Source organism: Plectropomus leopardus, chromosome 1 (assembly GCF_008729295.1).
Source record: "Plectropomus leopardus isolate mb chromosome 1, YSFRI_Pleo_2.0, whole genome shotgun sequence".
Taxonomy (NCBI): Eukaryota; Metazoa; Chordata; class Actinopteri; order Perciformes; family Serranidae; genus Plectropomus; species Plectropomus leopardus.
Genome location: NC_056463.1, coordinates 66,908 through 84,296, shown reverse-complemented (window position 1 = coordinate 84,296; position 17,389 = coordinate 66,908). Strand labels below are relative to the sequence as shown.

Here is a 17,389-nt window from a genome sequence, read left to right as displayed (position 1 = left end):
TTGTGTATTAAGTTGTAAAGATTGAGTTAATATTCAATTAATGTGTTATGATAAAGTGGCACTAGTGCCACTTTATCATAACACATTAATTGAATATTAACTCAATCTTTACAACTTAATACACAATTTTGAGTCTAAACTGGAACAATGCATCAGTTTATTGATAATAAATCAATGTTTTTCTAGTGTTAGTCCAAAATTGTCCAAAAAAGAAGAGTGAAAAACAGGTGAAGTTTCTGGTGCATGTTGCAAAAGCTTTACAAAATCTTAACAACAAATTAAAGGAGTGTCTAACTAATGTCTATGCAAGCTCCTCTGATGACAGATAATTCTTGTGAAATGTCAGACTACTTTTCAGGTGCTACAAATGTTTTATTAAGCTAGAAATAACATGGAGAGAGTTTATATGGTTAAATTCCAACTAGACATAGTACCCCAACCTTGTTGTAGAAATTCAACATTAAGTTTAATTCTATTTTTATTTCTTACCATGTATTTAGTGAAACATATTAAACTTGGAGTCCTAAAGAATATAAGGTTTAGATATTTTGCAGAACCTCAACTAATGTTTTGCCTTGCTGGACTAATAGACCAGCATCATTGCAACCCTGTGAGTCAACACTTCAATAATTGGATGTCCCCTGTTCGGTGGCCCGATAAGAAGGGAGAAAGGGCAGGTACTGAAAACATCTGAGTCGTTTAAAAACAAAGTTGCAGAAAGGAATATCGTAGCATGACTGGTCACTCAAGGTTTTGCTTCCCTGTTGTACCTTGTCCCGCCAGCTTTTGATACCCCGCTCTTTGTCAGTGCCTGAAAAAACAAAAGAAAAAAAAAAGACATGGTTTGCTGACAGTGATGGCTGATTTGATCATTTCTCATTATTTACACAAGTACTTTGTAATACCAGGAATGGTGTTGTCCAGGATAAACCCAAAGAATCCTCCAATGAACATGTGTGTGGTGAAGAGCACCACAATCACTTGGTCCAGCTCTTTTATTCCTTCAAACAGAAGAGAGTCAAGAAGTAGCTTTAGAAATAAAAATGAGACAACTATAAATCTGGTCTTTGCTCTGACCTCCTCAAGACAGAGGTCAGAGGTCAAGTTTAAGTTCAGCCTATTAAAACTGAAATAAATACAAGCTCCCTAAAACCAAAAGCAACTGGGGCCTGACAGTAAATCCTACAGGGCTGGTTAACGGCCAGTCCAGCTCTGATCCCGCTTTCTTTGTGCAGGTATCTTTTACAATTAGTAGCACTACATGACAAAAATATCTTGAAATTAACTTTAGCTAGGTAGCAAACGTAAGACTTCATTTAGGGTTAATTACACATTTAACAACAATCTTACAAATGCATACAGTGATAAAAGCACAACACTCACCAGTAACATTCAGAGTCCAGTCTATCTGCTCCCAAAAATAGTTTTTTCTGTCTTTGTTGGGATAATTTCTGAGTGACATATTATTAAGTTCAGGATAGACAGTTGTTGAAGGAGCAACAGCAACCACACAATAAAGCCAAAGGGCTCTGATGCCGGGTGTGGCACTTTTTGTCCAGGCAGCCCCACATATGCTCTCTGTTCACAGGGAACAAGTAAAAAAATTTGCTAAAAAATGCTATGTGGACAGAGGCACTTTAACTTGTGAGAGTTTCATAATGAGGGCATTTTCTGTGTTTTGCAGTATAATTTGAGATGGGTTTCCCTGTACAGTAATTTGTTCTGAAAGTACTTCAAACCATATGTGGTCACAGAATCAATACGAGCAGAAATATGATTTATCATAAATTGGTGTTGGTGGGTGGTAGCACTGCGTACTCATCATATACGGTACCCACTTAACGAAGAAGAATTCATTGTGAACAGTTTTCGCTGGATCTCACTTTTTAAATGTTACCTTTCAATTCTGTACCTGCCTCCATGAATTTGGGCAGTGGCAGATATCTCAGAGACAAATCTATTAAACCTGGCCAAGTAAAATTAAAGCTATCTGCATGGCAGAGTACCAATAAGGTTATGTAAGTTTATGTTTCTCTATGAACTTGCACTTGAACTGACTTTGTTTATCTTAATGATAGTACATTTGACACTTTTAAAATGAGGTGAATGACAAATAGACTTAGAAGTAGTCAGGTGTTCTCCAAGATCAAAACGATGTTCATCTTAAAGAAGGCCTGAGGGCTGAGATGTAATGAAAACAGGTGACTATAAAACCAAAGTGGGCAACTCTGTTTTCCTAGTTTCAAGTCTTATTTCAGTTATCATTACCTCACTACAACCCTTGGTGTGCGTTAAACTTTTTGATATTAAATAGACAAGACTAACATCAATGAGAACTGGTACAATGAGCTCCCCTCAAAGGCCACACAGCGGGCCTGCGAGTACACAGACGTCCAGATTGCTTGGTGGCTGAGGGGCAATTCCTGTTACCACTAGACCACAATGGCATCATTCATGTGGTAACGTGTGGCTCATGAGTAAACTGCCTGATGAAGTTGTATGACGTGATAAGAATTTTATTAAGAATTGCAAACAGCACTGACAAAGTTGCACTTAGAACAAACATACTCTTTTGCAAAGAACCTATTCCAATGCACACACACACGCATGCACGCAGGCAGGCATGCACACACACACGCACGCACGCACGCACGCACGCAGGTGGGCACGCGGGCAGGCATGCACACACACACGCACACACACACGCACGCACGCAGGTGGGCACGCAGGCAGGCACACAGGTGGGCAAGCAGGCAGGCAGGCAGGCAGGCAGGCACGCACGCACGCACGCACGCACGCACGCACGCACGCACGCACACACACACACACACACACACACACACACATCCCTATGTTGCCCAGAGAGGAAGCTGTGAAAAGTTCAAGGCACCCGCTGAGTTGGTTTTAAATCCCACAGCCTGTACATCTAAAGACGTCTGGACGAGCAGCAGTGTGTTTACAAAGAGCGCTGACAGGCCTCCTCTTGTGCTGAGCTATCAGCTGAATGTTGAAGCTGGGGAAAACTCTAGGGGAAAGGGTTCTTTATCTGAGCTGGGCAGATTACAGCCAGTGACATGGGGGTTAGCCAAGAGGATTGGGAGGTAAGCAGCCTAGACCTGAGAGAACCAGACAAGCCCTCATGCCCAGTGTTGAACTCTGGATTAGCACTTTCCTAAGAGACACTCGCATGACATGACTCATGGGATCAAGGTCTTATGTCTGCAGAAAGGAGCGGTCGATGGCGCTTCACTGGGAGTGGCTTCAAAGATGTTCTGCAGCCAATCAATGTGTCTTAAAAAGTGGGGAATCATCAGCTAATAGCCTGTGATTGATCTCTCATTGGTCCTAAAGTCTTTGATTGATCAGACTTGTGTTTGTAACAGCTCCACATGGTCTCATTTTGACTGTTTGATGTTTCATGTCTATGTAAGTATAATTAGATTCTACCTGTTGCGTATGTTTGTGCGTATATTTTATAAGTTATGTAAAGTGGAGAAAAAAAATATACACTAATATGCTTTTTTCTCCTCATTTTTTTCGTCCATAGTTTGGTTATTCCAGTTTCCTACTGGTTTCCTCTACCTGACCAACCAGTTGTGACACTAATTAAGTGACAAAGACGTAATCCACCAGCTTTTCATCCACTGCCACTGCCATTTGTGTACACTGGACCTTACAACCGACCTGGAGGTGCCAGTAAACCCAGATTAAACCTGGATTAAACCTGAATTAAACCCAGGTGGTGATGTGTGAGAATTTTGCCCTCAGTCACCCAAGTTCCTGCATTTACTCTTTCAAAATTCTTTAACATTGCCAGCAAAATATTGTCAAAGAACAGAAACCATTTGGATGTTATATGAAATGAGCATTACACAAAAAGCCCTGAAATGTATGTCTGGTCCCGTTTATCCCTGTTTTAAAGAGTTCATAAAACTGCCCTCGGGAAAAGCTGCTGCAGCAGCCAAGAACCATAACAAAAGTCTGTCATACTAAATGCAGTAACTGTAATAACCAACCATCATTCGCACTGGAACCATGTCTCTTATTGTTGTCTACACTCTGCATTATTATTTTACTATGATGTCTTTCAACCAACTGGCGAAACTGAAGGCAAATGTCTAAATTTAGTGTGGACAGCGATGATTATTATTCCTTTGAACACTGCAATAGAAATGGTCTGTCATTGCCTACATTGGTATTTTTGCTTAATGTAAAGTCGTTTCTTGGAGTGTCTTCATGCTTCATATCCCTAAAATATGGCCAACCTAAGTTAAAAGGCTATATAAGTCAATAAACCACAATGAAATTGTGTCATTAAAAATATAGAAAAAATTCTTTTTTTAATCATATTTTACAAAAAAAAACCCATATTCATCCAAACAATTTTTAAATGTAGAAACATAACCTGAATATTTCGTTACACTCCATTAGTTATTTGAACTATGTACAAGATTTTTTTTTTTCCCCCTGTTACAGGGGTTTTCTGGGGAGTTTTTCCTTAGACAATGTGAGGGTCTAAGGGCAGAGGGATGTCGTATGCTGTAAAGCCCTCTGAGGCCACCTGTGTTTTGTGATAAAGGGCTTTATAAATAAAACTGAATTGAATCGAGATATGCTCATTTGTATAGGCAGAGTGAAGAGGCATTGGTGGTAGATTAATCATTAATCATTTATTCTTCTGGCGCCACCAAGTAATTTTGCACTGCAAGTACTGTAGCGTGATGACGCCATTACTTGCGTTCAACGTGATGCAACAGAGGAAAGAAACCTCAGCTTCCTATAGTGAAAATGATTTAGGTTTTAGCTATTGTGTTTTTTTATTTTAGATAGAGATATATGAGATTATACATCTGCAGGGAAATTTCACTGTAATTACAGGTAATCTAGCATTAGTTAATGAAGTGATTATATGAAAGACAGAAGCCTTGGCTTTCTGGTGCAAAAAGAATGATGTTCTAGCTGTTACGGTTTTTCATTTTAGTGCGATATAGAGAATTATGAAAACAGCAATCTCTTGCAGCCATTAAGGGGAAATACTAGTTAATAATTAGGGTGAAATACTATGTTTGCCCTGCATATAAGGTATGGTATTTATAGGATCATGGTGTGTTGACAGGTAAGACAGAATCCCTATCTTATCCCTATTATCATGCAAATAACGACAGCTGCAGGGGGTCTGTTATCATTTACCAAATTGCAGATGAATAGCAGAAGCATGGCAGCAATAATAATAATAAAATACATAATAATGTTAATGTGTCTGTGGTGTTCTTTGTCAAGAATCATTAACCCTTTTTGACAATCACCAACAATCTGCAAACCCCTGGTGCCATAACTGTAGATTTCCCAAGGTAACTAATGTCCTGTATAATCAAGACAAGCCTATTTAAATTGCCCGTCCAGTCACCCTCTCACAGGGACTGACAACACCCACATTATTTAACTTTAAATGAATATGACAACCTAATACCCCAAGAGATACCAAGGAAAAAGTCATGAGTGGATGTTTAAAGAATCAAGATCAAGAGTTTAAAAAGTGTGAAAGGTATGCTACAACGGGGGCAGAGAGTGTTTATTTCATTAAGTTAACCACTCAACTGGACTTATGTGGTTTGACCTGACAGCCTGACCAACTGAAATACAAACCAACTGACATTTCTCCCCTTAGCTGCCTATTTGAGGTAAAACAAACAAAACAAATTCACAGTTCAGAATAAGATAAGACAATTTAAAAGGCTCTGCTCACCACCATCAAATCTAGGCTAAAGACTAAATGTAACCAAGTGTTTGCCATCTGGGCCTGTGGGATTTGGGAACACCTTGGCTTTAGAAGCTTAGGCTGGCAGAACCGCTGCCATCTTTTCAAGGGTAATCTGTAGGTGGGAACACACAGCCTTTAACTCAAACTCAGAGGACCACTTTGTTCCTTTGATAAGGATTAACATCTAAGATGTGTTTTTGGCATTGTCTGCTGATTCTGTCTTTGCTTTTTCATGAACAAACAGGACAGTGAGTCCCAAAGTAGTTTTCTCAGCTTCATACAATAAATTCACCAAATGTTTTGCACAGAATAAAGGCGACACACTGATAAACAACATGAGAAACAAGTGTGAATATATAAGTATGGGTGGGGGACACAAATTATGATTGTTGGGCCCGTATTAATAATACACAATATGACATATTGATTCATATATTATCTTGTTTGTAAATCTACTAATGGAGCAACTAGGGTCATACAAGTTGTGTATAATTAACTGCCGAGCCAAAGATAGCTGGTGTTTGTAAGAGATCAAATTTAGGCGAAGGGGGTGGAGTGGAACATGTCGTGTTTATTTACTTCTTGGGTTGATGAGAGGAGATATGGCAGAGTTGTTGTACTTATTTTACCCCAACTAAATTAGAGATTTTAATAACCCCGCATGTGGAACATGAACATATCTACGTGTTAATGCATCAGTTTGAAATACTATGAAGTTAATGAAGTCCACTCATTCATTAATTACTTTTGCAATATGATGGTAAGTCGGTGACATGTGTGTCTTATTTCCGAAAAAGAACCAAGACACGCCTTTCTAGTTGAAAAGTGGCTGATATTAAGTACACTATGAATCTTTGGTATATCTGTAGTAGTTTAGTAAGAGTAGACCTCTTTACAAGCTCTTGAAATGCCATCACAACACCTACAAGTCACTAATCACACATTTGTTTGATCATTTTGCCGATTCGTTCAGTTTTAGGTAGAAAGAGAGATAATGACTAGTATAGACATTTCCTCAAAGCCATTACACAAAGGCATAATTCCATCCCCTATAATGTGTGATTAAAAGAGAGATCTACTGTCTGCAGTCAGCTCAAGAGGGTTCAGAAGTTGTCAATGTCAAATAAAGAAATAACGCTTCTCATTGTAGCTTCATTCACATAAGCAAATACAGGTACGAAGTGTAATTTGTGATGAAGACATAAGCAGCACTGTGAAGAGATGACGGTGGAGAGGATAAGACACTGTGCCTGTTATTGGCCGTGCGGGGTTTGAAACTGAATTAAAATGTACGAGTTTAACGCTCTCAATTAAAAACAGTCCATGTAGTTTTCCAAGATGAATAAAGGCTTTTATTTGCACATTTCAGAAGTGTCACTTTTGCAAAGCCAGTTAAATTATGGCCTAAATGTGAATGTTCAATAAATGTCTTTATTAGACTGTGGAGTGACACGGTATCTTCCATGTCGATACTCCTGCGAGAACGATTGGTGCTTCAAATGGGATTGATCGCCCTCTCCTGACACAACGGCCTTTAATTACTTTGTGCCTCAACGTCGATGACTTGATTCAGAAAAGGAGCTGCCGTGTCAGTTTTCCCTGCTCCTCGGACGACAGGTGATCATTTTCAGGCTCAGATGAAGTAAACCTGCCAATGAGCGTGTTTGTTTCACAGAACATGTTGCCATAGTAACTGACTCAGGGTGACGCTGCACTGGCTTTGTGAAACCAAAAACTCGCTCATTTCAGGCTCAACGTTCTCAGAGTTTTCACTAATCTTACTTTCTGAGATAGCGCCCTGGTCTATTACAAAGTCTAAACCGACACCAATATGACAACATTTTGGATTTGAAGCCAACAAATTAGCTGTACTAACTGGCTGCAGGTGTGTGAGCTGAACTTTTGGTGGACGCTCCATTTATTGAAAGATCGAAGTGGGATCGAGCACATAATTGTCCTTGGCCAAGAGAAGTTTCTGCAATGCTTTCTTTTTATGAGTTACATTTTATTTTATTTTTTTTATGAGTTTTATTTTATTTAATAATTTGCAGTGTAAAATAAATACAGTCAAACAAAAATTACTACACCTTCATAAGAAACACCGGAGGGATGAGATTTGGAGTAAGCCACAACTCAGAAATTATGTTCAAATTAAAGGAGATTACTACACAGAACCTTATTCAACGTTAAACTTAAGGAGGGGACAGACGTCCCTGTGCGCTTAGTTAAGATCTGGTTCCTTGCCTCTGGCGATTGAAGTCGGTAGGTATAAAGGTAACCCTGAAGAGCAGCGTATGTGTGTTTTGTGTAATCTTGAAGCTGTTGAGGATGAATTTCATTTTTGCTCTACTAACCTTTGAATAGTGACCTGGGAAAGCATTTGTTTGAAAAAGTTCAGGTGAAGAACCCTGACTTATTTTGGTTGGCTGAGTGTGATATGTGGAGTTGGTTCTCTAAAGAGGAGATTTATGCCTTGGCCAGATTCACTGTAAATGCATGGCTACTACAACAGAAAACACTGTATCCACTATAACAGTACAATTGTCTATTATTGATTTATACTTTTTGAAATGCTTATTTATTTGTATATTTTGAAACGCTCCTTATAGAAATTTGTGGATGTATTAGATTAGGCTATGTGACAATCTTTGTATTCTTGCATCAGTGTCTTTTAAGCCCATGTGGGCTGGGCAAAATTAAGTGCGTGACACTTAAATAAACAAATCAATCAATAAATCAGTATATCTGTCACTTGCTTTGAAAGCACCGCAGAGGAAGAAGACCGGCTGATTCACAAAGTTGAAATGAGGAATTACTGATATGAAACCTCCTTATTATAAACCTCCTACAAAATCCTAAACACTGTGTCAGCTGGCTGGAGGGAGATTGCTGGGAAGCTGCAAGTTTCTGCTAAGGTAAATCACCATTGCTAAAAACAAGCTCCAATTAATACCACAATGTAAAATATGTGTTTTCTGATTTAAAACATGTGGGAAGATAGCAAATAGGTTATTCACCCATCTTTTAAATGTTTATGGTGATGGAAATGAATTTGTAGGATTCGGTGTGGACAGAGCTTCAATGTTAATCAATGCTATGTAGCCTAATAGCCGGACGTTCATTTTCTATTGGGACACGCTGTCATTATGTTCCACTGAGGAGCGGCTGTCATGTGGGACAACTGGTAAAAATCAGAATTGGTCCAGTCCAGTAATTCGTATCATTTCAAACTGTTTGAAAATTTTCACACTAGACCAACCCACATTTTGAAGCAATGAGTTTGGCATTACAGCCATCTATTATTATTATTATTATTATTATTATTACTTGCTATCTATGTTTTTTTGTAGCCAGAAGTGACCATATAGGGATGAGAGGGTAAGGCTGTGGAGGATCTAGGGGTGGATCTGACACACAGACTGTTGTGATGCTTTACAGACAGCCTGTCACTCATAGCGGCCTCCGCCTTAACATGCATAACTTTAAGCTTTGATTAAATACAAATGATCAGGCACCCGTTCATAATCCACTCCCCATGCCGTTGTCATGAATGTTGAAATCAGCTATAGAAACCTAAACCATGTTTTGTATTAGGCTGTACACATGTTTGTTTCTGCTGTAAAATTGAGCATTTCAACATGGGGTTCTATGGGATTGCCTGAAATAGCTATTTGAGGTGCTGCAGCTTTGGAAAGTGAGATGAGATCACAAGTGGTCTCTCTAAACGCATGTTAAGAAGCATTCTAATGCCAGGTGTTAACAGACAGACTCAAAGCTATCCACCTGTGATCGGATCACCCAAGATGCATGGTAATACCAGGTGTAAACAGGCTCTAATTGATCATATATTTTACGTTCACATGTTCCTTCGTCCTAAGTCATTCATTTATGCGCCCGTCTGACTCTAAAGACAAACAAATTGGCATATTTTGGTGGAAAAGTCATTGCAAGTGTTGATTTTTTAATAATCTCAAGGGATGCTCCCTTTTTAAGGGACTTATTCAGAAAGGAAACATGGACTATTTGTGTGTGTGCACAAGTTAAGTGTCTCAGGATTACCTGTGTCAATGATGCCGGGGTTGGAGTGAAACCACGTAGGCAAAACAAGGCCACTGAAGGTAGAGAAGCCGAGGATGAGGAGGTTACGGGACGAGTTAAGGTCCACATACTGGAGAGAGAGAAATACAGAGAGATATTATTTTGTTGTTCTGCGTCAGCTGGCTGCCATCTCTATTTTGAATTCGAAATCATCTAGAACCTCAGAAAGGACCTGGTATCCATTTTGGTCCAGGACTCCCATTTATGCATGAGTGCATGAGAGGTCAACTCAGACCAGCCCTGTCTATAAATATGCTCTGACTGATTAATGAAATTACAAAGAAGCAACATCTATCCAGCCCCATTACACAAAATGAAAGTAATACTGTGTGTCTGAGGGAGGGTTGACATTTCAGCTCTAATGTATTTTTCCGAGGAAGGAGGCTTTTCTAAAAAACTGATATATGATACAAAGGCTTCTGAGCACCTATGACTAAGCTTTAAGGGAGCTGCAGTTGTTCAAAACAAACAAAATAATCATTAGAATACGGACACAAAAATCTTTGTATCATGTTTCATTTTTTACAAAGACTGTTGGAATAAAAACATGGGAAAATACCCTGTATGGGTGGGACCTGGGCTCTCCTGTTAAAAAGTCCTGACAAAATATTTCTCTAAATACATCTTCTGCCTCAAATTTCCTGCTGCTTGAAATCTAAAGAACCTCCCATCAAAATTCTTCTTTTAAAGAAGCAGCTTGAGACATTTCAGCAAAAAAGACCAACAGTTACAATCTAATGCCATAAAACTCATAAATTAGCTGAAATATTGTGTAAAATAGCACTGGTATTGGGCTTGGGTGGTAATGTTATCTTATTTTTTCATTAAATGTTTCTGTCAGATTTGTGCCCAAAATAACTTCTTATTTTGTCTGTGCTGGAGAAACACAAGGAGGCTGATGCTCTGAGATTTATTCAGGAAGAGATGAGTAAATTATATTGCTGATATAGTATTTACTGTTTGTTTTTTAAGGTCGATAAATACCTTATTAGTCTGAATTATAAAAATAATGAGCCCTTCGCCTTAATGTCATAGCAAGTAATTACATTATAATGACATTTCCTGAACTAATATCCAAAGTGAAACACCATCTTCTCATGTATATAATAATAATAATAATGTAAAAGCTATCTTTGTGGGTTGTTTTAATGGGCAACTGTGCTAAAGACCTACCCCGGCACTCCTGCTTTAATCACTAAGAGATACCATGTGCCAGGAAACAAGATCACTGTTGACCTCAGCTCATTCGGGAGCCTGTAACTTGGACTGTTTCCCAACTACGCTGCTGTCTAAAAGTGTATCACTACCTCAGGTGACACTCACAGATGCATTTTAGAGTCAACCTCTAGAGGGCCAGCAACTGCCATGATGACAAAATATGCATGTAGAGAAAGCAATGCTGTGGTGTTTAGCATATGACATGTAAATGATTTAATTTCTTTAAGAAACAGCTGAATGGCTACATTTTTTAATCTCAATTTTTAATAGTCAGTTTAATATTTGGTTCTAATTTTTATATCATCTCTGAATTATTTTCCTGATTTTTTAAAGATTTTTCAAACATTTTAATTTACTTAATTGGTCATCATTTTAGCATTTTAAGCTACCAAACTGAAGTTTATTTTTGTGAATCGGTCTCCATGGGAGTCTTTTGTTTGTGCTTGTGTTTCAGGTCACAGGGTCAGCACCAAAGTAGCACCTCTGGAGCCAGCCAGACTCAGTATCTAGTTCAGGGGCCCATTAACAGGGTGGATGTTTTTGTCTCAGGGTCTTGATTTCCAAGGAGGACGTTTTTACAATGTCCTTAATGATACTGATAAAAGTGTCTTCCAAATATACTGTATGTTACAATATTAACATATGTTTACCTGGAGGTTGGATATCCCCACTGCTGCAATCATTCCAAACATAACGAGGAACATGCCTCCAATGACAGGGTCTGGAATGGTGATAAAAACCGCCCCGAATTTCCCAAAGATCCCCAGGACCATCATAAGAATGCCGGTTGTTTGGAGCACCAATCTGCTGCCAACCTGGTGTAAAATGAGCACAGGAACTTGTTATCCCATGAATACAGAATGGGTTAATTCATCATTCTCACAATGCCAGCTTTATTTCGCATGGGGAAAAACCCTCTGAAAGCACAAAGACATCATAACCAGGAAACTATCAATCTCATCTGTAATGGTTTTGAGTTGTATGTAGGTGTGACACAACAGAGAAAGTGGTGTCACAAAAAGAATGCTCGGGTCAAGCATGTCGTAAAATATTTAAGCTTAAGGAAAGAATCTTATCTGTGCCACTCAGGGACAAGCTTTTACTTTAATACCTAAAACTGACAAGTTGACAGAGTGCTATATACATCTTACATACTGTTCAAATCACAAACTCAAAAAAACTAAATACATGCCAAATATCTTACCTCAACATGAACGCTGCCAGTGTTTGCAAGACATATCAAGTGTTAGAGTCCTAAAATGCATGAGGAGACTATTACGAGGTGTACCTTGGTAATGCCAAGCGCAGCGATGTTCTGGCTGTAGGAGGTGGTGCCATTTCCAGTTCCCCACAGTCCAGCCAGGATGCAGCCAATGCCCTCCACTGCGATACCTCGGTTTATGGCGTGAGTTGGTGGAGGAGGTGCGCCGGACAAGCGAGCACAAGCATAGTAGTCACCAATTGATTCCATGGTAGATGCTAAGACGCCTGCCATCATACCCAACACTGAGGACACACTCACTGTGGGTACACCCCATTGACCTGTGTGTAATGAGGTGGCATACTTTAGTTTCCATACATTTAGTTACAGACACAGAACTTAGAGACTAGATATCTGCCAAAATCCTTCAACATCCTAAATATTTAGATTTCTTCCAGCTCTGGATGACACATTAAGTGAATGTTCAATATTTAGTTTGGACTGAGGAAAAGGCTAGCAGACTGTTATCTAAGAGGCCAAGAGGGTTCACATGTCAAAATACAAAACAACTCTCCTTAACCATTGAGGGGTTTCTCGCCAAGCAGCAGTATAAAACATCTGCCAGACCAAAGGTTTACACGATGTATGCCATTGTTATTTGATCTGCTGCATAAACATGTAGAGCCAAATACCATGCTACAATTTTATTTCCTAACATTTTTTTATTGAAGTCGTCCAAACAAAAACCTTTCTGGATTATAGAACTCCTCACACAAATAACTCAACAAGTGAATGTGGGATGCCAGTTTTGTGATCCTGTTGTAATTCTACAAGGCTGTGCTCTTTTGCTTTACAACTACACTGAACAAAAATTTAAATGCAACATAGCTTTTAGGCCTCTGGTGGAGAGGAGGCCTGAAACAATGGGGCCTGTGAGTTGCAATATGACATGAATGCTTCATCTAGCATTAACCAGCAGGATCACAATATATTTTTAAGATAACTGTTTTGAAATGGAAACCTGTCGCCTCAACCAAGTATAAAACTTAAATTTATTAGATTTAAATAGGTACATTTGATTGAGCAAAAAAAGGTGGATGGAAATGTAACGATGGTTTACTTCTTTACACCAGTTTTAATAACAATAGTTAAAAACTTTGCATGCTCTCTGTTGGACCAGTGGGGCTACCGTCTCCCAAAAAGCATGTTGAAAAACTTTGTGATGTTCGAAGCCAAATACTGGATGTAGTTTTGGGACACTTGTAAAGTCTGTCACACTTACAAAACAGGCTCCTTTTAGACCCATATCATACAGGTTCTTTCATCAAAACATCCTCAGGTCTTAATCTCCAAAGGAAACTGCTATCCGAGTGTAATTACAGTCTTAGATGCTCAAATGTAAACCTTGTCTCTACCATGTCTATGTAGGAACATAATAATCCCAATAATATATCTGTGATGTGTATTGTGTACTACTGATATGTTGATGGGTTTATTCAGTGTTATTTCCATGCATGTCACCACATGAACAATGATCTTTTGGAACAAATCCTGATTCTAACAAAGTATATTTAACACCAACATTACTAAACACAGGATCGGTATGTTCTTTAAGGCAGGCATCAACAGGTGGAGGTGTCAAACCAGAGAGCAATGAAAATTACCTGTTAAAGCACATATGTCAGCACACTGGGTTGATGATGCAGATACTCTGATTTTTGTGATTAATGGCTTAATCCAGCACCTTTCAAAGGCTTACAAAAACACACCCTCAAACCTCTTGCACACACGCCTCAAAATAGAGTACATGGGTTCATATAAAAATTAGCAGATTAAAATTTGTCTCTGTGATGGAGACCCATCTGCTTTGCCTAATGCCAGATGGCAGCACATTTAACCTTAACATAAGCTTATTTAACAGACACCTTAAAGACAATCATGATCATTCTTCAAAGCAAATTGACTTGATTTTTTTCAAAAACATGGAAGGAAGGTGATGATCAACGAATGATGAAAATAACCAAAATTAGCAAGAAACAAAGGAAGAAAAAAAGACTGGAAAAGTGCTTAAAAACTATAATAAATCTGTGAAATAATTTTATAGATTAGAATATATGCCGTTAACATAATCAACTTGCAATTAATTTACATGTATTTAAACACTTGAAAATCCACTCATTACCTAAAGTGTATGTCATCCAAGAGAGACAATAAAAACAGATGCAGTGGTCAAAATTGTCATATTGAAATTAAAGGTATGTTGATGGACTCACTTCATCATGTCATGTATTGAGTAACATTACAAGTAAGAAGTCAGCCCAGTGATATAAATTCATTTTCTCAGTTTACTGCTGATGCTAGAGGCTGCAAAACATCCAGTTGTAGTTTACTAATGCATGAAAATCTTGTCACGATATGAACAGAGGTTAAACCAGCCACAGCTCAGCCCTGAGCACAGTGTTAATTCTCTACAGATCATTCAACAGACTACAGCATTTCTAGTTCCACCGTTTCTCTGTGTGCTAGCTAGCCAAGCAGAGTGGTGACCAAAAATGGGAATGGTTTCAAAGATACTAAAGGTACCATCCACGACTTTTCACAGTGGAAAAAAAAGTGTACAGAACTGAACTGAACCGAACAATCCTGCTAATGGAAACACCCCATTATTTCCACCTTCTCTTCATAATGATGGCAGCATCCGTTCTGACATTTTACCATGTAATAGTTAATAATGATAAAATAAATGTGTGTCATACAGTCACAGCTGTTTCTTGAACAAACTGATGAGGTGATCCTCTTTGTCCTCCATCTAAAACTGCAATTTTGACAGAGTTGGCTGGTTATTTACCTAACTTGCTAATTCCCCCATGCTACCATGTCACACTGGTTACAGAAAATGAGCAATACAGTACAGACTTGTCAGAGTGTCAGCACATATTTAATTCAAAAGAACAATGGCCAATGAGGATACAGCAACACTGACATCATAACTCATACCAATATTGCAACTTCATCCCTCACTTACTCAGTCACGAACAGACAGACTTGTGTCTTTTGCTTTTTTGTTTGTTGGTTTTGTCCCATTTTATCGATATTACAGTCTTCATCTACCCCATGTATGTACTGTCTGTCACTAACTTGATTTTATTTGTACTGTCCTTTGCGCTTGTTAAAAAAATAAATAAATTGAAAAAATCATGTGCAATCCTGTGAATGTTGCATATTTCACAGAAAAAAAACCAACTTTGCCTCCGCCCTGTGATTCAGCTCCGCCCCAAAATGTATTGGGTTCTTCCTATGCCCATGCTACACCCTTCAACTAAGTTTTATGAAAATTAGCTCTGTAGTCCTTCAGTCAATGTAATGACAAAGGCAAACACCCAAAACAAGCATATGCATTCAATATTTGGCAGAGCAAAGAATATGAAGTGAGGTGCAGTACATAGATCACTGTTATTAGATGAAAACTATGAACAGCTTAAATGATGAATTATTTATTATAGCAGCACATGTTCCTAGAAACTCCAGAACACATGCTATACATGGAAATCTTGCAATCTTGAGTTTTTGCCAGCTTAACTTTCAGTTATAGCCTTCAGGCTGTCAGGAGGCTCGTTGTCCCAGTGTGGTTATGAAAATATGTCATTTAACAGATCTTTTAACAGCAATTATACTATTATGCTATATATTTAAGCAATTAACGCAAACAGCAATAACTGTCTCCAAAAAGATTCAGCGACACTTTATTGAAAATATGAATGAGCAGTTCCTTAAGTCTTCAGCAAAACTGTTGAAAGTCCTCTGTTTGCATTTGGTTTGGATGTTTGACAAAAATGAAATGAAAGAGAAGTTGGCAGTGAAGTTGAATATATTGTGGGAACCAGAGTACTAAGCAGTTCGCATGATTTTTGACAATTAGGACACTTTGATTTATTTTATTATAGCAATAACCGACAGATTATTGTTTTTTTTTTTTTTTTTTGGTTAATTAATTAACACTTATAGTATGAGTGTTCGAAGGTGGAGTTGAGAGAGAGAGAGAGTCCATGACCATAATTGTACAAAATTACACAAAACAATCAATTACACTTTAATAGTGAGAAGGTAACCAGATGGCATTTGGGAAGACAAAGCGAGAAGGGGAATAAAATAGAAATGATTCAAGAGGAGCTGCATTATTTACACAATATTATAATATGTGTATTATCACTATAATAATCATTTTTCATTTTTAATGCACCCCCCTCTCTAAATTTGGATGTTTTTGCTGGTCCATAAGCAAATCACGGCCGAAACTCGTCAAGAGTTATTTTCATCAACTAATGATTTATCCACGCTGTGATGGCGTGGATAAATCATTAGTTAATCTGGTCAGAGCTGACCAAAACAATGCATGAGAGGAGAAGTTGCTTTAGAGTGAGTGGAAGTAAACTTTTAGGCACAGTGAACGATTATGTTTCAGTCTCACTGTGCCTGCTGTTCTGATGCTCCATCTGTGACCAGAGTACACTCTGCGCCATGTGACTGTGGTGCTATTCTCAGTCAAACAGTACACACAGTATATTCCAACAGTACTCCGCATGAATGGCCCAGTTCTAAACAAAAAGAAAATTGATTCGTGGTGGAGGATGTTTTGATCATGGCAGCCCGCCAAAAATGAATGTGTGGGAAACCGTGAGGTTTTTGTCAATACCAGTGGAGCTGGGAGATCAATGAGAACAACCTCAATAGGGGATAGCAATAAAATGTATGTAATGTATTTGTATTGATAATGATAATTCAAACACAGGCTGAACAAGCAGAACATAACCTTGCAGAAATGTGGCATCTTTGGTCATTCTGAAGGCAATATCTTGCTGCCTCTTCTTAATACACTACCAGTTTGTTTTACACAGCTACGGAGATCAGTACTAAAGTGCTAAAGTGAACTCATCGTATTCTCCACAGCTAAGGAAATTGTTGATTAAAAAAGCTAACACCAAGTATACGGAAGTCAAAACATCGAAGCACAGGTTATGAAGGTCTGCAAATCAGTTGGTGACAGCCAAGACGGGAAACATATAATTGATGTCTAGTTGGTGTCTAAAAATGTGGGACGAAATAGCGAATTA

The 17,389-nt window shown here is 38.5% G+C and overlaps 1 protein-coding gene across 1 annotated transcript in view; it reads right to left on the bottom strand.

Annotated features, from left to right (window-relative positions):
• Positions 1 to 233: 233 nt before the first annotated feature.
• Positions 234 to 17,389, bottom strand: part of LOC121942438 (solute carrier family 23 member 1-like) — a 43,602-nt gene continuing 26,446 nt past the window's right edge. Inside the window, exons 8-12 of the mRNA XM_042485645.1 lie at positions 12,366 to 12,619; positions 11,728 to 11,892; positions 9,821 to 9,929; positions 906 to 1,001; positions 234 to 811 (exon numbers count right to left, since the gene is read on the bottom strand). Coding sequence (XP_042341579.1) covers positions 624 to 811; positions 906 to 1,001; positions 9,821 to 9,929; positions 11,728 to 11,892; positions 12,366 to 12,619 — 812 coding nt within the window. The 3' untranslated portion in view covers positions 234 to 623. The remainder of the gene's footprint in view (positions 812 to 905; positions 1,002 to 9,820; positions 9,930 to 11,727; positions 11,893 to 12,365; positions 12,620 to 17,389) is intronic.